This window comes from Chionomys nivalis, chromosome 3, assembly GCF_950005125.1.
Source record: "Chionomys nivalis chromosome 3, mChiNiv1.1, whole genome shotgun sequence".
NCBI lineage: Eukaryota > Metazoa > Chordata > Mammalia > Rodentia > Cricetidae > Chionomys > Chionomys nivalis.
Genome location: NC_080088.1, coordinates 60394453 through 60418879, shown reverse-complemented (window position 1 = coordinate 60418879; position 24427 = coordinate 60394453). Strand labels below are relative to the sequence as shown.

General features: G+C 46.3%; 1 protein-coding gene across 22 annotated transcripts in view; it reads right to left on the bottom strand.

The window, feature by feature from the left end:
- Window positions 1-24427, bottom strand: part of Kalrn (kalirin RhoGEF kinase) — a 615547-nt gene that overhangs the window by 187878 nt on the left and 403242 nt on the right. For all 22 annotated transcript variants that reach the window (XM_057764996.1, XM_057764997.1, XM_057765000.1 and 19 more), the window contains exons 30-33: window positions 22662-22852; window positions 22144-22245; window positions 20797-20939; window positions 17472-17574 (exon numbers count right to left, since the gene is read on the bottom strand). In XM_057764996.1, coding sequence (XP_057620979.1) covers window positions 17472-17574; window positions 20797-20939; window positions 22144-22245; window positions 22662-22852 — 539 coding nt within the window. The remainder of the gene's footprint in view (window positions 1-17471; window positions 17575-20796; window positions 20940-22143; window positions 22246-22661; window positions 22853-24427) is intronic.

Below are 24427 nucleotides of genomic sequence, written 5' to 3'. Positions count from 1 at the left end.
TTCCAGTATGGGTCCAGAAAGGCTTATCTTTGGCATTTTCAATAAAGAGTAAGAATCAGAAAGACTATAGGACTGTGACTTTTACCAACTAGACTTGCTCAGCATTTTGGGGAAGGGTTAAACTGAGATTTCCTTGTCTCCCTCTACCTGGTATAGTTGCCTTCATATGAATCTTGCACTTTACATACTGTAAGCCACGTTCTAATCCTTGGCTCTCAGAATAAACTCCCCCGAGGCCTAGTGAGATGTTCTGCAGTCCCTGTGCACATGGGAGATAAGGCTAGACATCCAGTGAGATAAAACAGCCACAGACGAAGAACATATTTATTTAGGTGATAGCTTTATCCGCACTCATGTTCCACAAAGAACCACCACAGCCACTTTGCAACAAACTGTTAGGTGAATCTTAACTGCAAATTGCCAGTGGTGTTCTCTTCTGTAACTTATCTGATGTGTGCTAGCAATGTTTCATCCTGATGGATTAGGAACCCTCTGAGGCAGGGATGCGGCCCAATTGCCAGTCTTGTAGCTAAGGTAATAATCAGCCCCCCCTTGTCCTCACTCATGTCATGCTCTACTGGGCCTAGGGAAGGTGAGCAAATGACACACACAATAAACAGAACACGGGACATTCCTGACTTTTGAACTCAGGTGTGTTCTGTTCTGTTTGGCAGGAGAGGGAAATAATAGTGTACTATTTGAGCCAAATGTTGTTGTGTATTTTGCCTGCATCATCCAATGTTTTTTTTTGTTGTTGTTGTTTTTTTTTTGTTTACTAAACTGGGCTTTGCCTGGGGGAGACCATGGATCTAGAGAACCAAGATTAAAACTTCAGCTCTATACTTTCTGGTTGTATGACCCTGAGTGAGTTATTTACTCCCCGTGTGCAAAGTCCCTATAAAATCTGCCATCTGCAAAATGAGGAGAATGATACGTACCTTGAGGACCAGGAGGCTCATCGTGTTAGGGGCTTATGCACAAAGGCAAGGACCAGGGGTCAGTCTCTGGATTGCCTTTCTTGCAGGCAGCCTGTGAGCTTTTCTCTGCCTGTCCAGTGATACCAGTGACTTCTCAGGGAAAGAATGGCATCTGCCCCTTTAGATGGGGAGGGGATTTTTGCTTTGAGTAGGGACTATGTGTGTACTGTCTGTGCCCTTCCATCATAGCTAGGAAATTCTGTAAATACCATATATAACAGCCTTATAAAAATTATTTTTTTCTACCTCAAGTTTCAAACTAGAACCCAGACTGGAAATTCTCCTTGCTGTAGCCGTCAGAGTTGAAAACTGAGACACCCTGTGTGTGTGTGTGTGTGTGTGTGTAGGTGTGCACACGTATGAAAAACATCAGTACCAGAAAACATTTTTAGCTCAAACTCTTCTCAAGGATTAACTTGTGTGGCTTCTTGTTTAGCTCCTTCATGCAGGCTACTACTCTGCTAAGGACTCCTGGGACCGAAGGCACATTTACTGCACCCTAAGCTCAGAGCTCTCCACCCTACACCCTGCGGGGAGGAGATGGGCAAGGGATGGAGGTGTGGGGTACCGTTTGGGCAGCGTAAGTAGTAGGTCCGTATGTGAGGTACCTTGCCAGGACAGACCAGGTGTCCCCTCCAGAAAGAAGCCTGTCACCCCCAGCAGTATCTCCCTACCTTTTCTCTTCCCGTTTCTTACTCTCATCAGGGAAAACTCTGATTGAATCTGAACCTGGACAGTCTGGGCAATATCCTTGAAACTGCTCGCTCCGTGTAACTTTATGGTTTCAAGTTTATCGGAAACTTTCCCTCTGTCTCTGACTGTAGCCGAGGAGAAAGGGATGGCGTGTGTGGAAGGTCCTTGACCGCGAGACAAGGACCTCCTTCCTCTCAGAAACTCTGATGTCCATGAAAGTGGCCTCTAAAAGGAGCCTTCTCTGCCATCTGGAGTTGCTCTGGAGACCCTCCTCTCCCAAACAAGCTTGAATGGGGCTTCCTCTCTTTCCAGGGGTTATCTCTGTGTGAAGTCTCTACACGTACTTCTATGTTCCAGGATCTCCCTTGCCTTTCCCTCCCATCTCTACATAGCAGAGCCCGGTGAAGAAGCCATCAGGCCCCTCTCATCCTCCTGCCTCTGGATTTTCCCTTCTCTTTGCCAACACAGTCCAAGGCTCTGAACCTTTCCAATAAAAGTTGTTAGTTCCTCTGCTCCTAACTTTGGTCCATATGCAAATCAGCTAAATTTACTCTCTGGTCACTTTTTCAAACCTTGAGACACCAATGAGAGGCCAAGAACTCTGCTTCCCACCAGGAATCCTGGGTGCATATAGAAGACAATTGTATCAGCTAAGAATCTCAGCTCTTTCTAGCCTTTAAAAAATAATGCCTATTAGGGATTTTGTTGTTGTTAATAAAAATACTATGTCATATTGTAGAGAAATATAAAAAGCCACCTACCAGAAATAACCATAATTTATATTTTGGTGTATTTCCTTCATATATACATATATGTATACATGTATATACAGACACATATATGTGTATATGGACATATAAGCACAAACACACACATATGTACATGCACTTGGTCCCCTTTTGTGTTTAGCAGCAAGATTAGTCTTTCATATTAAGAGAAAAGAGGTCTCAAAGCAGGTGGGAAAGAAAAGCAAGCCCAGACCTCAGCTCTGGTAGCCTTTGACGTGGGCCAGCCACGGTCATCACTCACTGCTGTGTAACGTCATAGGCCTGATGACCAGGGGAAGTCAGCATCACCCTGTCCTAAACCATTCAGCAAATGCCTCTTAAGCATGTGGAAAATATACTTGAAAGCACACTGATTCATAAATACAGACAAATAGGAGATACACATACAAAGCAAGCCATTCTTTCTGAGTACTTCCCGTAGATGCCATTTTCCCCTTGGTGTTGCTGAAGATAACACTTGGTATCAGTCGTGAACCCTGTCTTCATGGACCCAGTGAGTCAGTGGGTGAGATAAAAACCCACTCATGAGAAACAGTAGTGGACAGAGGAAGAGGTAGCTACTGTCTCACAGAGTGCTGAGGGAGAAATGCCAGGAAGCAGTTTAATAGTGCAGGGGATGCATCATAGGAGGAGTCTTCCCAAGAGACTAGTCTATCAGGACAGGAAAGAAACCTGAAGGGACAGCGAGGCAGTATACAGGTCGGAAGACAGAAGACATGAATTAAGAAAAAAGAGTGAAGATGATCGCATATATACCAGAGAGGAGAGGTCTGCAGGTGACCAGGGAAACAGGGTGGGGCAGGACAGGAGGCAAGGATTGGGACCGTCAGGAAGTAGAAGGTCTTGGGGATGCTGCAAGGGTTCAGAGCTAAGCTTCTGTTGCTGACACACCCAAGGACAAACTTTCTATATTACACAATGATGTGAAGCCAGGCTCAAGGACAGACCTTCTACAGTGGTTGTGGGAAAGTAAGAGGGAATCACCCATAGGACTTAGCAGCACACTGGCTATCAGAGACTGGGCCAAAAATGTTCTGACAGTCACACACCTGGGGACCTGGGAAAATGACGTTGCTTCTGCCCCAAATACAGAAGTCACAGCAGTTAACTGGGTTGAAGAAAAGGAAATAATTGTCTGGTTCTGAGACTAAGGAAGGACAAGACATCGAGTCACACACTTCTAGCAGTGTGCATGTACATGGTGACCCCTCGGACTGTGTCCTTGCCTATTGGTTTCCTGGGTCTTTAGCTGAGTCCCGTGTTTATGGGGTCAGTGTGTTTGTTTATCAGACCACTACACCTCCATCTTGGAACAGTACACAGCACATAGCAGGTACTCAGAAAAAAGGTGGCGGATGATGAATACCAAAGCCCCACCAGGGTGAAGTCACTGCAGAGGTATGGGTTCAGATCTTTTGTTATGGGTGTTGGAAGTGAAGTAACAGAAAGATGGAGGAAGGTGGGAGAGATAGAAGAATCAGGAGCAGAGACATCCAGCTGCAGCTCGTCAGAGCATGACGTCACATGTGTTACATGGCAGGGGAAAGGAGGCATTTGACAATGTGGGGAAGAGGAGGTGATGAACTGAACACTGATGGGAGAGGGAAGGAGAGCGCCAATACATGTGCCGGGTTAATGGTGGAGCCCACTGAAGTCCTCACGAAGAGAAAGGCAATTCTTCAGTCGCTATACGAAGAGATCACGGTTTCTTGGATGATGCTCAGAAAAGTGTAAATAGAGGGTGTACAGCACCCTGCCGTTATCTACCTGACCTATCATTTATTTCCCTCAACTTAGCGCATAAACCACAAACTTCAACCAAGCAAACTTACTCTCTTTGCCCAGGTTATCCTGTTTTCCTTTGTGAGCTGACCTTCCTCCCACTCCCAACATCTCCACTGCCACAGTACGGTCTAGTTAGGAAAGCTGAATGTGGAACCATCTCGGACCCCTCACATCAGAAGCTTTGATGTTAGGACTCTGTCCACAATGCCAAGCACATGACCTTGGATTCATAGGTTCACTCTCCATTTGTTTATCAAGAGCCTTCTCGTAACAGTGAGTGAGCAGACGGCAGACAACAGTGTTGGAGCGAATTTCTCTATCAGTTCTGGCTTTTCTGTATTCCCCTAGATGCTGATTGCTTGGTCTTTGTAACAACAGACAGAAATAACTCAGTTCTCCTACATGTCAAGGAGCTGAAGACAAAAGCCAAAAGGCTGCCCATAAAATCGACACTGAAGAGCTTGTTGTAGGTACAGATGTTTGGCTTTGTCATGCACAGACTTCCTTCCCACATCTTGGATCCGTTTGTTGGGCAGCTAAGTGCCAAACTCATTGTATTTCTCATTTTTCTGCTAACAGGTTTCACTGCGTTAATTCCACGCTATTATCATACACTAGATGTGTAGTAAAGAATAACATGAAGGCATTTTAAATAATTTACTAGTTCTTATTTTTCAGAATTTAGGGGCTGACAGAAACCTGTAGTATGTGTTGTCTTCATATCAGTACATTCTTCTGTGAATACATAAATGGTAAGCTATTTTGAAATACTAAATATAAAAAATGCTTTTTTGTCATATCCCATGACACCCTAACTTATCGGTATATTGCCTAAAAAATGAAATTATATGCTTATCAAGATGCAAAACAGAGAATAGGAAGACAAGCCACAGACTAAGAACAGATATTCACATTTATAATCACATAGACTCATAACTAAAATATAAACTCCTAGCATTGAATTAAGAAAAAAACATACAAATCTCCAAGCAGTCTACTAGACACAGATAAAATGCTTGGGTCAACTTTGGGAAGGAGGAAATTCAAGGCCCAGGGAGCTGTGCAAAAATGTGCAGTCCTTTGAGGAATCAGAGAAACACAACACCAGAAGCTGGGGTTACTACAGCCCAGCAGACCACAGTCTGGCAAGGCAGAACAACTGAGAGTCCTTGGCACAGTGGGAGGAATGTAATTTGGCTCAAGAGACATATACACGACCTACCACCTAGAAGTTCCATTCCTAGTTCAACAACTGGAAAAGCTGAACTGTGTACGCCAGTTCATAATAAGCATCTCACAACCTTCTGTGCAAAGAATGGACAAAGTTTCATGTATTCACAGGGCAGAATACTGCATAACAGTGAAAATGACCCAACAGCTCTACACATCAGCATGGATGGATCCCATAAAACAATGGTAAGTGACAAAATTGAAACAGAAAAGAATACAGGGTCTGATGCTAACCAGAAAAACTACATTACTAGTCCCATTGAAATTATATTACTAAGGGGCATTTATATAGGAGGTGAGGCTATAAGATAAGAATCCTATAAATGTGAGGGGTATGGTTTCCCCTAGGGCAAGAAACTCAGGACTGTGTCCAGGAGAGTGCATGGGAATTCTGAGAAATGGGTGGTGTTCTACTTCACCGTCTGCATGGCTGCATCGGCTTACTATAACTGATCCACGAACATCTTCAGTTGTGCTGTGTATTTTAGTACACGTATTTCACACTTGGAGACATTTTAAAGTTTACTATAAATCGGATGCTTAGAATGCATCTTATAAGAATAAGTTTATAAATAATAACTATTCAGAGTTACCGCTCTCCTGCGGTACACAGATGCAGCGTTACAAGTTTCGATAAAGATAATAGAAACATAAATAGACACAACACTGGCAGCTAACCAAACTGTAAAAGAGCAAAATGAATAGAGATTACTTTAAAGTATCTGGCTGATTGGAGAATATGATCTTGACGACAGGGTGCAACTCTGCGGTGCAACCAGTACTCATACGCACACCTGGGGAGTAGGGATCGATGTCAGGTGTTATTTACATTCCTATTGAAATTTAAAATGTATATTCCCTTTGATGCAGTAATTCTACTTCCAGGGAGGTAACTTGTTAATAACAAGTGTGAAAATGGTATTAGCACAAGGTTACTAAGTACAACCTTGTTAGCAAGGGCAACAGACTAGAACCATCCTGCATTCCCATCAATGGACAATGTTAAATGCACTGTGGTGCTGCAGTAATGGCGTGTGCCACCACGAAAAAGGAAGCAACTTCACTCCCTGCCGTGAAATAATATTGCAGATTTATTACATGGGAAAATCTAAACCAGTACTTACTATGCGCTACCTCTGTCTGAAAGGCTTTTGTTTTTGACACTTCTTCTCTATTTTTGCATGTACATGACATGGTGTATATATGCAGGTCAGAGGACAACTTGTGGGAGCCCATTTCCTCCCTCCTACCAAGTGGGTTCCAAATACCGAGTCCAGGTCCCTGGGTTAGGCAGCAAGCATCCTCGCCCTCTAAGCCATCTTAACAGCCTGAAAGTTTTTTTTTTTAAAGAATTATAAATAAAAAGAACAAATAAATGTCTAAGGTTTTATATTTTAAAGGAAGGTCTCTAGAAGAATATAAACATTTTATACTGCAAGTGCACCAATGCTTCAATAATTATTTAAAAGTCCCAGAGTATATCCCTTAATTAAAGAAAACAGGTTGGATTAGCTGAGCAAGAGAAACTACAAAATGGTTTGGGTAAAGATGATAGGGAAACTTTTTCATAATTCCCATGTGTTTTTTAAAAGTCTGATTCTATATCAAAATAATGTACTTTTTTTGGATACAAATGTTTCAGAAGCACTGCTCTTTGACATATTATCCAGGATTAGAATTAATATTTTGGGCTCAAAATTGATACAAAGGAGACTAGAAAGGAAGATGAACTTCAAGGCAAGGATGAATTTGACTTTTAGTGTCAAAATCTTCCCGGCTCCCAGGCTAAATTTGTCTTTCAAAGCAGCATTGTCCTGGGGTAAATGAAGCGTATCTCAACAGACACATTCATCTCAGCAATGTCTCTGATGCTCCCCACAGAAACTGGCAAAAAGTGAGAGTCAGCACATTCGTCTCATTCGAGGAACACACACACACACACACACACACACACACACACACACACCTGCATGGCTGCTGCCTATGGTCACCTGCAGGACACCTGGGTGTGAACTCAGGGCTGCAGGCAAGGGCAGAGACTATCCTGTATAGAGCAAATTCAGGGTTCCAGTTATCAGGGACACTCAATTCAATGACACAGAATTTTAAAAAAAATGAATTTAGTGTGGTAACACATTTGATGAAGTTTTCTGTTCTCCTCCCCACTGACCTTGTCCTGTTTTAAAATGTGGGAAATTTTCCCAGTAGCCTGTCGTCTAAACAGAAAGTTTACTGATTTGGACTTTCAGCCAGTTTACTTTAAAGTTAAATGCCAGAGAACATATCCTGCAAATTTTTTTTTTGGGGGGGGAGGGTGTCAAGGAAAGCATCATGAATGAGATCAAGATTCACTGTTCTCCCTAGGAGTGGAGAGCTGAGATGGCGGGCTCCGCACCGTGGAGGTCAGAGTCCACGATCTGAGTGCAGCACACTCCCAGTTTCCCCTCTCTGTGGACTGGATCTTTTCACAATGCCTAACTTAAACTGACCATACCTGGGCTCACAGCAGCAAACGCTCCAAGCAATGTTTCTGTGTCTTTACTTATAGCCTTGGCCTCTGTGTCTGGAACTGTGCAAGGTGCAGGGTAGGAGCTTAACAAATGGTTGATGAATTATCAACCAGATACAAAGATAGCATAACCCCGAATCCTGAGGAGAATTTTCTTATCTTCTATTCACCAAGCCAACCCGCTCCTCATTGCAAGTATGCTACAGAAAAACAAGGAACCTTCTGAAACTCACTCATGCAGCAGAGACAATGCAACCTCGAAGGAGCCAGGGATTAGAGAAAGCTGCATCTACTTCTTGCGTTTGCTGTTGCCTTTCTATAAGTAGATCATAAAGTTCAGAGGGGTAGGGCAGACAGCAATGGAGGCAAGAGCGAACCATGGCTCGGATCAGCAGGGCCTCATAGGGTCTGTGGGAATTACCCTCTGGAAGCTCTGTCTGTTAACAATTCCAAACAGGCTGTGCAGTGGTGGCCTATGCCTTTAATCTCAGCACATGGGAGGCAGAGGAAGTTGATCTACAGAGTGAGTTCTAGGACAGCCAAAGCTACACAAAGAAACCCTGCCTCGAAAAAAAATAAATTCAAACAGGACCAAAAGCAGCACTCTAAAAGAAGACTGTCTTTGGCCTTCTTGAAGCTCATAAGACTCAGGATTAAGTCACTACAAAGAGACAGAAATCTAACTATCCTGCGATAGGGAAATGGCTGCTCCAGCAAACACAAGGCCACACCCATCCACAGCAGGGCAGTAGTGGGGAGGGGTGGGCACTCTCTAAGGTTTGATCCATATATACCCTAACTACTTAGAGCAGTTTCTCTCATAAGACAGTCATCAGCGCAGAGGTGGCTGCTCCTCAAAGGGGCACCTGCTGCCTGTCGCTCCTGGGAGATGTCCAAGGTAAAAATTATGTCCTTAGTGTAGCTCCTTGGAGAAATCTACCAAACAGGGTAAACAATGATCACATGACCTCATTCCAATGCTACACTCCCCACCCCCTCACCACAGTGGTCATGATGGGTTGCAGAAGCCAACAGTAATGAACCAAATGGCGCTCAACTGCCAGAAAGGGAAACCCAGGCAAGGCACTTCAACCAGCGCTCAAGGTCAAGAATCAGGGCAATGGTGGGAAAGCCAGCCCAAGAGGCTTTCCCCAGAATGCTATGTTACAGCATCAGGTACCGTTTTTTCATCAAAGCACACTCGGACAGAAGGAACATCAGCTTCCACAAAGCCATGCCTTCAAACCAGCGTCAGTCTGCACTGTCCACCCTACACTGCACTGATTCCCCGTGCAGTTTCTGCTTGAGGTTTCAAAGGGCTAATGATCACACTTGTTGAAAGAGGTCAACACAGCATCACAATCCCAAAGTCACTGCTATTCATCCGGGAGCTCTGGAGACCAGGCTTCCCAGCTTGCTCCACCCACCCACCCACCAAGCAAAGTCAATCTTTTCTTTCTTTTCCTTCTTTCCTTCTTTCCTTCCTTCTTTCCTTCCTTCCTTCCTTCCTTCCTTCCTTCCTTCCTTCCTTCCTTCCTTCCTTCCTTCCTTCCTTCCTTCCTTCCTTCCTTCTTTCCAAATGCACAATACTTTTCCTCACCTAAGGAGGAAACAGAATGCAGACAGGACTCTATGGAATCCTCCAGTACTTGCCCCGAATGCTGTCACTTTGCTCTCCACCTCTGTCCTCCAAACTGTGTTTGCCTGTCCATCTGTCCATCTCCCTGTCCCCGGAAGAACATGTGGGACTGGAGGCGTACTCACTTGGGTCTTGTTTGCCCTGGTCTGCCGCCAGTTAATCCACTTGAACATTGTGGCTTGTTTTCAGATTTGCTTTCGCCTTCCACCGAGACGTTAACAATGAAATAGGATTTCCCTTGGTACAAACTTGGCGCAACTACAGCAGAGCTGAGTTGGTTCTGGAAACTCGCTCCTCCCACGCAGCTCCAAGATAGGGATCAGCCTTGCTGCATCCCAGAACTCACTGCCATGTGCTCAGAGCCCGACAGGACGGGAATCTTCTTGGGAGGCTGAACGACTCTGGGGCAGAATCACACCCCCATCAAGGCCACGGTGTGGGTCATCAGTCCTTGGTATTAAAGAGTCTGTGATAGGAATTGCTACTCACACGCCAGCCCAGAGCCAGTATGGGCTATAGCAGCACCTTGCAACTCGCTCAGGGTTGCTGAGGGTTCACTGCCTACGGGGGTGGGTGGAGCAGCAGCAGTGCAAGAAGTGGGCAGCAGTGGTACTTCTTTTCTGCAGATCAACAAGCTGAACTATGAAGGGCACAGCAACGGTACCGTTTTAAATCTGATGGAACTGGGGAGACGGAATTGGGTTTGACTATCAGGTCACACTGTCATCGAGTGACTTCGTGACTCTGAATAAGTCACTTGGTTACTTTTCAACGATGAAGGATGTTGGTTGGTGATTGAAGGCTTGATGATTTCTGGGGTGTTTCTAAATTTCCTACTTCTTTTTGTTTCTGGTTTTCCAGGAGGGGGTTTTTCCATGAAGCCCTGACTGTCCTGGGACTAGCTCTGTAGATCAAGCTGGCCTCAAACTCAGAGATCCACCTGCCTCTGCCTCCTGAGTGCTAGGATTTAAGACTTAGGCCACCACCCCCAGGCTCTCTTCTCTAAATTTTTGATTCCAAATTTCAGGCTCACCCTGAATGACCCAAGGCCTTGGGTAATGCCTGCAGCCTTTACTTATAGCTCTAACCATTGGTATATAACTTTCCTAAACCCTCTCCAGTCCTTCAGTGAGGACATCCATGCCATGCCAACACTTAGAACAAAGATACTTTGTGTAGCCGAAGGTTCTGACCCTGGCAGAGGATCCCCAAAGGTTCCAGTTAACTGCCCAGGCTCAACAAAGTCCTCACCAGCCACTGCCTTTCATGACACTTACTTGCTTTTTCAGATGATTGGCAGTTCTGATGATTGGCTTCTCGAGGGGGAAAAATTAAATGATGGAATGTTACTGAGACTTATTAATTACTATAAGGTCAGGAGGAAAGGTTTTACTCTTTGTCCCCAGGCAGTGAAGTGCATTTCCTGTCATCTGGTGGACATTGCAGGGACTCGAACCACTCATCTGCCAAGTTGATGCTGTGACAAACATCACTGAGAAGTGGGGACTGCATTTTCAGGAGGTGACAAAGCACCCACAGATGGGGCTACAGGTGTCCTGACGGTCCTGGACTCCTCTGCCATCTCCTCTCCCCCAGCTACCCAAGCACCGTGGAAAAGAACAACGGGAAAACTATGCTTGGAAAAAATAATGAGTTTCAAGTCTAGCCCTGGACTTTAAGATGAGACATTAAATAACATAAAATAAATAAATAAAAAACCTAAACCACATTTGGGGCTTGAAATTGTAAAGTGAAAGTGGTATTTTCTTACAAGAAAGGACTAAGATAACGAGGAAAATCAGAATCCTTTTAACTGAGATTTATGCTGTGATTACAATCTAGCACACTGAGGACTGGGGTGTGAGCACCTGAGAATCAAGACTACATTGCTTTTAAGGTTCAAATTCCAATACATCCACCCCCAGGCCTGGTAGGTAGAGGTACAACTGCATATTCTTCTGAAGTGTTTTGTGATGGAATTGGAGGCAGCATCCCCCTCTCTATCTGGGGATAGTTTCTGAAATCTTAAAGCCCACTGACTCCAAAGACTCAGTAAAAAAAGAGCTATAGCCCATTTCTCACAGGCTTGCCTGGGACCTCAGAAGTTCTCATGGCCTGGTGGACAGCAGATGGCATACACAGCTGACCAAGACATCTGTCATGATCACATGTCTCAATCCCAGTTTGGGTGGTCCTCTTTGGGTCTTAAGAATTTCTCAAGTAAAAGACATCACGTGAGCTTAGTCTCTGTCTCCACACTGGTTGGTATTTGGCTATCTCTTCAGAGACCAAACTCAGTAGCCTGTGGCCTCTTCAAACTTCAGGTAGCATGTTGTTTATTTTCCTGTCTTGGGTAGCTGAGGTGAAGACCTTCCCTGGGCCCTGGGGTCCCTGAGTCCCACACACATTTTAGAAATGATCTCATCTGGTCCTTCAGAACTCTGGGAAAGACATTCACTGTTCTCTTTGATAAAATTGTGACATAATGTGGCCATCCTAGATCATGAGCAAGTCAGTATGGAGTCCAGGCCTGATCTTAGGATCCATCTCTTTACTACCAATCACATGCTCCCTGCCATAGATGCGACGAAATCTATCTGGATCTCCTTTCCTGCCCGTGCAGCCACAGCTCTGTGCCTACTGGCCGCTCAAAGCTCCCATCTGACATGAAAGACCAAGGCCCTTGCTTCAGGTAGTGCACATCTGGCGGTGGCCTCAGACAGTGCACAGCTGGCGATAGCCTCAGGCAGTGCACAGCTGGCGATGGCCTCAGGCAGTGCACAGCTGGCGGTGGCCTCAGGCAGTGCACAGCTGGCGGTGGCCTCAGGCAGTATGCAGTTAGCCTTGCCTCAGGAAGCACACAACTGGTAGTTGCCTCAGGTAGTGCACAGTTGGTGATTCCTGCCTGAAGGTTCAGGAGGGATCAGACTGAGCTTAATACCATCTGAACTACATTTGTATCTGCCTTGTATGCCCTCAATAGATCACATGTATGGGAATCTCAGTTAAGGCTCCACATGTGAGGGATTGGACTTAGGGTGCATTCTTTGAGGAGCTCTATCTCTGTCTGTACTCTATAAGACTATCTACTGTTTTTGCACTCATGAACTATTTAATTGAAGAGATTCCCCCTTTCTCTAAGTGATTCGTTCCTTTTCTATCCAGAATAAGTTTTACATAGAATGAAAATAAACGAGGTGTTTATTTCTCTGATGGTCTCATCAGGACATGGAGATGCTATTCTTTTTTCCCAATCATTAAATCAAAACTGGTCATAACCCACTACATTGAACTGATAATTCACAGTTAACACCAAGCGTTAACACCAGCTTCTCAAACCTCCGTTCTTCTCCACGTATCTCCCCATTCCGTGTCATACCAGCATTCCTGATCTACCCTGTATCTTGGCTCACACCAGCTCATTACTTAGGTTCTGCATCCAAATCCCACACCAATTGTAAGATGTTTTGAAAGTGTCCATTTCCTTATTAATTTTTATAGAGAACTGTGCCCACAGTTCAATTTCATTTCAACATCTCTCTCTTCAGTTAGTGTGGACATGTCTAGAGGTTAACAGTGCTTTTTGCATAGAGGGTATCTCCCCGAGGATCTGTGTTGTTTAATTCAATCCAACTTTATTGGCTACATCCCTCATGCCTGCCCTGAATGCATGCACCAGGCTCATCATAGTGCAGATGTCTGGATTCTACCATCAGCATCTGGCAGACATCCATGGCGTGAAAGAAGAGTCTCCTCACTGACGCCCCATCACTGCCTTCCTTGACCAGAATTCTGTGGATCCAGATACTTGCTGTGTGGTAGCACAGAACTCAAGCCCCAGAACTCAAGGTCTCAAGGGGAGGGGCCTGAGGGGAGGCTGTCCTGCTCTGAGCAGCCCTAGCAAACCCCACAGACCAGGGTTGGCCCACTGTGGGATGAAGTAAGCACTTTCATTTGCCTTGAAGAAACAGCACCTTTGTGCAATGTAGGCTTGTGGAAAACCTAATTATGTAGATCCATTTGAGGATCAAACAAAAGCAAGTCTGGGAGAGCGATTAGTGGATTTATCTACGGAGGCGCTCAGCTCAGCTTTGCAAGGGTTTAATGCAGAATTACGAATAATGAACTAGGTTCTCACTAAGGGGGAGGTTCACAGCTTAAGCCAATAGTCCCCGCTCCCCTGCCCCAGGGAAAGGAGGTAGAATTTCCATCTCCTAAGGCCTTAGAGAGAGACTAGAATAGGGGCAGGTGAGAAAGGACGCTGCATACTGGCCTTTCTTGCTAAAAAGCAAGAACATGGAAGAAGGAACAGAAGGTTGTTTTGGGAGATGTAGCTAACATAGTGAACGGAGTTCTTTATATTCAGAACATGCTGGAACACGGGATGGGTCTAGACCAGAGAATCGAGCTGACACAAAGTTGTTCTATACTCAGATTTCTAAGTCACCTGCCTCACTAAGTCTGTCCATGAAAAAGGCATAGATATTACACGAGTAACACTGGGTACTAGAAGAGACACCATGAGCATCTTAGGGGAAGTTCTGAATGCAGCAATGCTACAGCATATATTCAGGGTCAGATTTCATGCTCAAATTGCCAACCCTTATAGCTATCCTGTTTTATATAGAATTGATACACTGAAGAAGTCCAATGGGAGGTAGCCCAGGAAATGGAATAATCTGGGAACATATTAATATAATCACAGCTGGAGAAACCAAAGACTTCTAATATAACCTTCAAAGACTAGAAAAATGATATGACCCATGTCTCTAAATACCCACAGCCCAAGGACCTACCATTGTTCAAAAGTAGTAAACTTTTGATTATTCAATGTCAGACAGAAGTAGATCATAATCCACTAATAATAAACCAACCCACGAGTCAAGGCTAGCAACACACGTCTATGCCTGAAGAGTCCCGAGGCTCACATGCAGAGGGGAGGGGAAATGCCTCTCTCTTTACAGACAGGTCAACTAAAGAAGTCACCTCATCTTAGGACCAACACAGATAAGAAGGTGCTGACAGCGGTGATAATGATGAAACCAGAGATTGGAATCTGCTCAAGAACTCATGAAATCCCTCCCAGTCTGCTTAAGCATCATATTCGTACCACAATACTGCAAGTTAGCTTGTACTGAATGTCAGCCAGCCGACCAGGTAGACATATGCCACTTATTCTTCCCAGCGACTCTGTGAGATGGCATCGTTTCCCTATTTAATAGATGGGGAAACTGATATGATAACCTGGGCAAGGTGACAGAGTGGCGTTGGAGCTGGGGTTTATCCAGCCATGTTTAAACGCTTTCCATCATACTATGGGTGTGCAAGCGCAACGGGTGACTGGGGGCATGCATCAGCCCTAAGTGGGCTCCCCAGGACCCTTCAGCCAACCAACAGCGCCAATGCAAGTCATTCCTTTGCATCTGAGGAGGAAGATCTGGCAATGCTGAAGGAAGCCCACTGCTGGAGTGACTGATTTCTGTGAGGTCCCTAACCTGACCTTTCCCGTCATCAGTTACCCTTCTGAGTCAGGCTAGAGTCTTTTATCTGGTTAGCTGGAAACCAGGCTTCTCTGGTCTCCTAGGAGAGGTGGAAGGACCCTGTTGATGACACCTATGAGTTCGAGAAATTGCTGAACAGAGAAGCAGGTCACAGGAGTCCTCACTGCTGGGTTGGGAGTGCATCACCATCAACAGGCTATTACAATGTTCGTTTGAAAACAAGTGGTTTTTCTAGGCTTCATATATGGAGCAGAACTGATCACCTCCTCACCTTCTGCCTGGCCAGAAAAGGTGGCTGGGGACTGATGGTCCCAACAGGGCAAGTAGTCCAGCTTACTAAGTTTTCTGTTCAAACCTGCCCTGATTCTCTAATGTCTTAAAAAATAAGATGTTTGTATACTTAGATGCTTTTGGAAAACTGTTTTAAGTGGCTTCTTAATCCTCAGTTCTCTGAGACCTAACAGTACATATCTATATTCATCGATTTCACAAATAGTTTCCGAGCCTTGACATACGCTGCATGCCAGGAATACAGCCGTGGAACAGACAGACACAGCCCATGTCCGCATCGGGGACCAATGGCCAGGCCATAGAGACAACAGCAAACAAGAAATTGCACGGATGGGAGTCACAATCAACAGACAGTGCACATCTCTTCACAATCTCCAGCACGTGGCTGGGCACACGGCAGGTGCTTGGACAGGAATATGTGTCTGGTCTGTGTGTGGCGTGTATAGAAAGGACACCCTGCTGGGCGAACTCAGCACCGAGAGTTCTGGCTTCTAGAGGGAGGGAAAATAGGGCACTGGTCGGGCCTGAGTTCTGTTTCCTGCTTTAACACTGACCACTAAAATCTTCTTCGGTGAGTCACTTGGAGGACCCTCAGTTTTACTTAGAGAGAAGTTTAAGTATTAGCATCCCTTGCTCATACTAAAAGGCCTGCTGTCAATCGTGCAGCCTAGCCTCATTTACCTGCCAGCAAGAAAAGAAACAGACAAGAGACCCCAGCTCAGGGGGTTATGTCTGTGTCAGGGTCCTGGGAGATGGGTTAGCAGCTGCGAGGGGTGAGTACCCCAACAACAAAGCTGTAAGTCTATGTCTGAACATGGGCAATAGCATACTTGACTTACCAACCAGGGACTGCTTAAGGAAAAGAACACTTTTATTCACAGGAGAGTCTAGTTGTATGATTAGACAACAGACCGGAGGAGCAGGAAAACACAGAAATAGTTTCCTTCGTGTTTTCATAAGTAGAAAAACCTCAAATGTTCCATTTACTCGGCTAGTGAAAATGGCTTTAAAACATGACAGCAGCCGCCAGATGGAATTAAACTCTAATGTCCTTGAGTCTAATAAAGTGTGGTTAGGGTGACGTGGCACCATTATCACAGCAGGGTTAGGGCACAGTCCCCACACTTAGATCTCAGTGGCTTTTTTTTTTTCCAAGAAAAAAAAACTAATGAATGCAGAAAAGTACTCCTAACTTAGATTAACTGAAGTATGGACGTAGCCTATTGCTTGAGGCTGAAAGTCAGCCTGAAGGACTAGGTCAGGAGGAACTAGGGCCAAGAAGTGTTTGGAAAAGTCTAAGTTCATCGGAAACATTGCAAATATGCAGCAGTGAATTACCTCATGTTCTGGACTGTGGGGAAGTACATGTGAGGGGCCCTGGGCCCTGTGCCCCTCCTCTCTTTGCTGCAGAGTCAGCTACTGCTTTCTGCAGGCAGCTGGAGCAAATCCATGGGGTACGGTCTCTTTTCTGCATTCCCCTCAGAGCTCCTAGTGCGGCTTGCTTGCTTCAAAGTGTGGGAGTGAAGTGATCAGGATTCCTTAGAGGACGACGTTTTCCTTCATATGACACTTTCCGGTCTCTCTGTCCCTAATCTCCCAGGTACGTGGCCAGGGAAGAGTGTCATTTACCCACTAGAGTCCTTTTGGGTCAAAGTCCCTTACAGAGTCGTGTCCATGTGGCTATTTCCCAAACCACTAGTGTAATTTTGAAATATGCCCCCATTGAGCCATTTTAAATAGGAGCCAGCCACAGCTACTGGTGTCTTAGGACAATATCCCTACCCCAGCCTCTCTGAGGTCCTTTCTCCTGAGGCAGCACTTCAGCAGCCCAGTGCAGTGTTTCAGAGGGATCAGACACCTCACCTCTCTTACTGTTCACCTTTTCACATGGCATGGCTCTCCTGATCCAGCCTTGCACGTCCCCCTCAGTCGGCATGGTACAGCTGGGTCCTGCTGTTTGGCTCCGGAGTGGGAGGGATTTTGAGCACAATTCTCCAGGGCTGGCTAAACCAACCGCAAGTTTGGGTGGAGGGAAGGCGGGTTGGGACTCTGTCTTACCTTGTCACTGTCCACTGTGTTCTGAGAGGTCCTGGAGGCGATGGATATGGTGTCTGGTTGGCTGCTCCCATCCCCCTGGCTGTCACCATCCTCTACCCCATCCCTGCAGGAAGAAGAGAGAAAAGAAACAGGGGTGGGAGTGGGGGGAGCCACTGTGGGTTTCGAGCACACAAGGCTTTCCCAGCTGGCTCGGCAAAGCGGTGGCTGAGCAGCCCTAGCAGGACTGTCTAGCATTATCCCGTTAATGGGCGTAGCCTATGTGATTTCCATGAAAGCTCATCCATCCAAGCACATGACGGCTGCAGGACTGAGCACAGCACGACACAGGCCCTGCGTCCCTTTCCAGCCCATACTGCAGATGGGGCATTAAAAACGGCAGCAACAAAAACTACTGAGTCTGATATAGGCAGTAGGAAGACATCTCGCACTTAGAACCTGGGTTTCTAGCCAACTAACAGGCTTCTTTTTCAGTAGCCACAGAGGTCAAGGTTCTGCATGTTATAACTCAGATGGGGGTTGGCTTGTTGTTGGTATAAGGGGAAAAAAAAAGAAAAACAACGGATAAGGTACTCTTTTTTTTTTTTCTTTTTTTCTAAGATGCTGTTTTGGTATGCTTGTTCACACCAGTCTTGGGTACCCAGGTCTAAGCAAGCCTCCTGCCTCAGCCTCCCAAGCAGTTGAGACTATAGGCTTGTGTCATGAAACTTAAAATGGATTTTTAATTTATTTTTTTTTTTTTTGGATTTTTGAGACAGGGTTTCTCCGTAGCTTTTGGTTCCTGTCCTGGAACTAGCTCTTGTAGACCAGGCTGGCCTCGAACTCACAGAGATCCGCCTGCCTCTGCCTCCCGAGTACTGGGATTAAAGGCGTGCGCCACCACCGCCTGGCGATTTTTAATTTGTATTTTTTTCTGAAGAAGAAAATGGGTTGGGTTATATCCTCAAGGGAAGATTATCTTTGGCAAAGTCCAGAGCGATGCTTAGCTCCTGCACATGGAACGGGCATTTAGTGTCTTCTTTCTGGTGGGTCTTACTGACTTCATACTGATTTGTGCTGCGTTCTCATCAACACAGAAGGGAAAGGCTCTTTCCCCAAGGCAGGGACAGCTCTGTTCACAGCGGCATTAGAGGCAGCTGTGCTCCTTGGTGCTATTATGGCACTTGATCCCCGATCCGGGCGTTAGCACTACAGTTTTGACAGTGAATTGCTCTGTCAGAGCTCTGCCTTAGGATTGTGTACTGACTCTATGCTGAACCCAGAGTCAAGTCTTGGAGGAAACGGTTGGAGGCCTGGGAATTGCTGACTAGTCTGTTAGGGAAATCTTGGGAGATGTGGGTTGAGGTTAAAGGACTAGCAGAGGAAACCACAGCTATTCCCATGGACACTTTCACAGAAGTCATCCACGCTCCATGATGCAGAGGGATAAAAGCCTGGAGAGACGAGGGAAAACTGGATGCGGGAGAATCCCACCGCATGGGCAGAGTGCCACATACAATGACTCCATCTCACGGAGTCTGAACACTTATGATCTGGCATACCTGTGAGTGTATATGGACATACGTGTGCATGAGGTTGTCCATGCAAGTGCATATGTGTGCATAGGTCATCTTTCTGAAAAAAAGCAGTTTCTCCCAGGCAGAACATTTCTAAGTTGACTGCTTCCTTACCACTTGTGGGCTTTGAAAATGCCAACTTATTTTAATAACATAAGCCACACACTCGTAGGAAGGCAAAATCTGCTGTGAAAAGAAATGATGTGAGGCATTTCAAAGCCCCAAATGAAGAACCTTCAGATCATCTGTTGTTTTGGATGGTCTGGGCCACCTCCCCTTTCCCCATTTGGAGGTGATTGGGATCCGGCTGTACTTTCTGCTTCCTGCTGTTTTGGCCTATTATGGACCCTTCTGGTCCATTCCAGATGAAGCCAGTTCCGGGGGCTGAAAGGGCCGATCCAGGCAGGAGTGTGGGTGGCAACCCCCAAGCCAATATACTCCTCCATAAACCCTGCTGCTATATCTGGGAAGCCAAGCCAATGGAAGCACAGGCTGCCTGGTTTTCTCTGAAGTCTGTGAGGTTTCTCTCCATTCCTTGTAGGATAAGAGAAGAGGTAGGGGACAGAGAGAAGTTGGGGACATTTCTAAGACGCCCTTCATGTGTTCTAGAAACCCTCAACTCTACCTCAGATTTCAGAGTGACCCTCATCAGCCTCAATTAAGTTTCCTTCTCACCACAGCCCTGGAAAATCCATTCGTTATAATAGTTTGGACCTCCCTGAAGCAGGGTCTATCTCCAGTGCTAAAATAAGCCTCGAGCCTAGACATGAGCACATAAAATGAAGATGGGTCTTTTTCAATAGAGTCTTAATTGGTCCCTGCAGCACTGGGGAAGCGATCTGATTCTGGCCATGACTTTGGGGGTGCCTATGTTTCATTCACACTCTTCTTTGGGTCACCACGTCTCTCGTGCTAGCATTCCAGCGCCACGACTCTGTAATGGTTCACCATCTTGCTTATCCTGGGTAATACCAAAAGGTCAGCTAAGCCCTCTGATTTGTGCCATTTGTGAACTGGGGAGGAGTGGAAACCATGCCACCCCCGGTGACCACACCTCTCAGGACCGCACTGTGCTGTATATTTTTTTCTTTAAGACGTATGTGAAATTGTTGTATGCTTTTCTCTAAACACCCTTAGCAGAGTCACTGGAAGTGATCATACCACATGGTAACTTGAGAAAGAGACACCTAAGAAGCCATCTACGGTTAGGTTCAGAAGGGTCCAGACATATTCAAGAAATAGGTCCTCTGCAGCCTGAAGTCACTGACCATTGAGGGTGAAGGACAAAAACTCCTCAGGAGCTGCGGCTATATCCTCGATCATGCAGCCTACCCAGGGCTGCACTAGACTCCTCTGTCACGCCACCAGCGTGGAGGCCTTCCCACTCAAGGAACTGTCCTTCCTGAGCCTTCCCCACCTCCATAGAGGGCCACCACTGTCCCTTCTTTGGCAGCATTTACTCTCTCCAGAGGCTACTGCTCTTGTGTAACCATTCCATGAACAAGACGTGGTTTTTGGAAGGTCCTTGGGGGAAGTAACCCAACCTATACTTCTTCTCGCATTCTGGTAGCAAACAGTGCCCAGAGAACCCCAGCTGCATTAACGGGCAGTAACTGGTGAGAAGCTTAAAGATGACAAAATTCACTATGGGCAGAGTTCGTGGCTCTTCCGAGATGGAGGAGAGCACGGTTCCCTCTAGGAGCAAAGGGTCACCTTGATCCCCTTTCCTGGGACACACGGGGCAGCAGAGCCTGGGGAGAGGTGCTGGTTACCTCTTACTATTGTTCCTCAGTTTGGCTGGTGTTTTGGGGAGCTGGATTGGCTCCTTCAAAGCTCCTTTAAGATGGATGATCCTTTCCTGAATCACTTCTCGAATGTTCTTGATCCACTCCTGCTTGGTTTCGATGTTGGAAGCCTAGAGCGTCACAGGAAGAAGCATTGAGAGTCCCATCTCTTGTTGCTCATAAAAACCATGTTCAACTCCCCCCGACAGGTGCAGCTGTTATCCCAAAAATGCCAAATCTTTGGGGGGAATTTATTTTGCCCTTTATTCTTTGACTCTTTAATCTCAGAGACATCCAACTTCAAGACTCAATGCAGACCTTATGGGGGACTTGTAAAAATATTTTACAATTCTTTAGGCACTGACCAATCTGCTATTGGCCCTGGATGGGCCTGGGTTGAACTGAGGACTCTATGAGGCTCTGGAGGCACTTGAGATTGTGGCATCTAAAAGCAGTGGCTATATACCAGAGGGTAATGGGTATATGCCAGGATGTTTAACAGCTGTGCCACCCATACAGCCTGCACAGGCTGACAGTCAGTGTCGGGGTTCGAGGCTGCTAAATGTGCTTATCAGAAGCACTGCTCTTATGCCAATAATATTCTACAGTCTTCCTGGATCCTTTTTCAGATAATTCTTCACAGCAGGTAGCAACTATCCTGCAAATTAAGGGTGGACAACTTGTGAAGCTTTTGCCTGAGCTGGACCATCTGTTCCTTGGTAATGGACACTTCTTTGACTAACAAGTGACCAGTGAAAGCTCTATTTGCAGTATCCCTACCTAATCAGGCTAGTGCCACCAACAACAGTGACTCCACACCAAGCTGAACCTGGGGAGCTGAACTAACCCCTAGGCCTCTAGACTGCTGGGACTTAGTGGAGCTTCTGGAACACACATTTCCAGGGAATAGGGACCATATATTACACGGGGCTCTTTTTTATGGCACTAAACAGAGAGCCTTGTATGTGGAGGACATTTAGGGCGATCTGCTGAGCAAACAGAACAGCTGAACTGAAGATGCCTTTGCTAAAAGGCTGGTTGCTTGTGCCACTGGAAAGGGACATATGGACAGAACCCAGATGACTGGGTCTTGTTAGGGAGGTCAATGGGTCATTCTCCATCCTCTATGAACTTGAGGAGAATATCTGGCTCTGACATTCTGGGTCCACCTGCATGGTAGATTTGCCTCTCAGCACCTGCATGATCCTGTCATTCCCAAGAGAGACCCGGTGGCTCAGTGGTCTCTAGACCCTGCTTTTTGGGGTCTTAGCGGCTTTCTCTACCCTCCCCCACTACCCCAACTCCAGTTTTGGGCTGGAAGAGACTGGTACTTACTTTGAGCACTGTTTTATTGTCTGAGGATGGGGTGCGCCCAGACCACAAGGCGAATTTGCAGGGGTCGCCTTCTACATGCTCGGTCACACCCAGCTCTGAGGTCTGTAGACAGGAAATGCCTATGAGAGGCGGGGAAGGGGAGGGCAGTGGGGGAAACTTAGGGCTGGGATAGGAAGGGGAAGGCAACAAAGAGGAGAGGGCTGAGGGAGGGGCTTCTGTCAATCAAGCTTTAACAGACTAGATATTTTGTTCATATACCCAGGATGAGAGGACCAGCAGGCATTTGTCTGATTATCAAGTCAGGGAGGGATGAGGAGGGAGGTGCTCAAAGCAAACAGAAAGACCTGGAACTCTAAGGTACACAGTGGAGGATGTGTGTGGGGGAGAGTAGGAGGCATGAGCCTTGGTCCAGGAGAGCTTTGGGGTAGAAAGAGGTGAGCTGTATATGTCCATATCCCTTCTTGTCACGGGTTCTACGGAAGCAGGGACTCTTGTCTTGCCCCACCTGCCCCACCTACCAGTAGCTTGTTCTTGTAAACATATTTCGTGTGTCCTGAAGAGTCTTTGATCTCCTTGCTAAACACCAAGGAGATCTCAAAGAGGAACAGGTGCCGCTCCCGCCCCTTCCGGATCAGCGACTTTGGGTCCCACACTTGAAAGGCATCCTGAAGAATCAACTCCCCCTGTACATCCAAGTTCTCATCGAACCCTGAAAAACACCCATGTCCACTGTGGAGTTTCTCCAGCACTACACTCAGGGAAGGCTGTGTTCTATTCCCCCTTGGAGAAAGGTTTCCTTCCTATTAGCCTTCACGGAGATCTAACGTAGCATTTCTTCCTTTAGGAACACAGCTAGACATCTCCTATGACCCACCAGTCCCATGTCTCCTACATACATAGGCGATATGAGTAGGGTTTTCTCAAAGATCCCATGTGATTCTTCCCTCCCCATGTGAGAGGGGCTGTGGGTCTCCCAAATAGGCAGTCCCCAGTCTCAGAGCATCTTCTTCCTCCACAGCTCCTACTGCTCCTACCTCTGAGCGGGGCTGAGGTTGAACACTGTCTAGAGGAGTACCCTTGACTCTGCTTTATTCGTTATTGCCCCATTTCTCATATTCCATCCTTAGGGTTCTTTTCTTGCTCCTAAGCAGTGTGGTGCATAAGCTTTCAACACTTTCTATTTATACTTCCAATCTTCCAGAAGGTTCCCAAATTTTAGTGCTCACAAGAACCACCTGGAAAGCACGTGAAAACGATTCTGAACACCCCTCTCCTTCTAAGAGCTTCTGGTTCAGTAGGTATTAGAAGAGTCCATCAAAGTGCACTTTCAACCAGCTCTATTACACAGGGCCATAGGCCATACTGGAGTGCCTGGATCGAGTCTCTGGGTGAGGGAAGGTCTGGACGAACGGGGCACTTTTATAAAGAAGGACATCCAGTACTGGGGAGCCCGGTGTGCACAGGAATGAAGCAGGTGGGGAAACTGTGGCAACAGGAGCACCTTCAGGTGATTAGTGCCCAGTCTGGCTCGACTGCTCCAAGACCTACGGGTTCTTGTGCTCCGGGTAGTCCAGGAAGTAAGGCCATCCTGAGTCTCCTAGATGAGGCTAGTGGGAGTGGTGGTATTGTGGGTCAAAGCCAGGAGAGAAAGAGCACCCATACACTTACTTCCTTAGCGTCTGCTTGTCAGACTGGAATGTTAAGACTTTACCCAGATACCAAATCTATTTATCGCCAGGCCGGCTCCGCTGTGAAGGACCATGTCCCAGGAACCTTACGTCATACTGCACTTGGTCTGGATTCTCAGAACACAGTCTGAACCGACTGAAGTTCTGTTGGGGTCGCCCAGCTGGGGTTGCTTTTCTAAGCTCCCAAGAAGGATAAAGGGCTAGTTGCTAGTGTTAAGTGGATAAATATAGTCTGTAAGACAATGGTCACCATGGTAGATTTAAGTTATGCAATCTTTTATATTTTAAAGAAGCTGGGCATGATGGTGCACACCTACCATTTTAAGTATTCGGTTGGCTTATCAAGGATCACTATTTCGAAGCACAGCTTGGACAGTTTAGAGAGACCATAGCTGTGGCTCAGTAGTGAGTATTTATTCACCATGGACAAGGCTTGGGTTCAATGTTTTTTTAAAAAAGGTGTGTGTGTGTGAGGTAGATACCACACTACAGCCACTGGTGTACACTGTGTAATCAGTACTTCCAGTTTTCCTGACTCTGAAGGCAATGCAAATGACCTGCATATGAACAGGTCTGTGGGGCTCTGGCCTGATGCT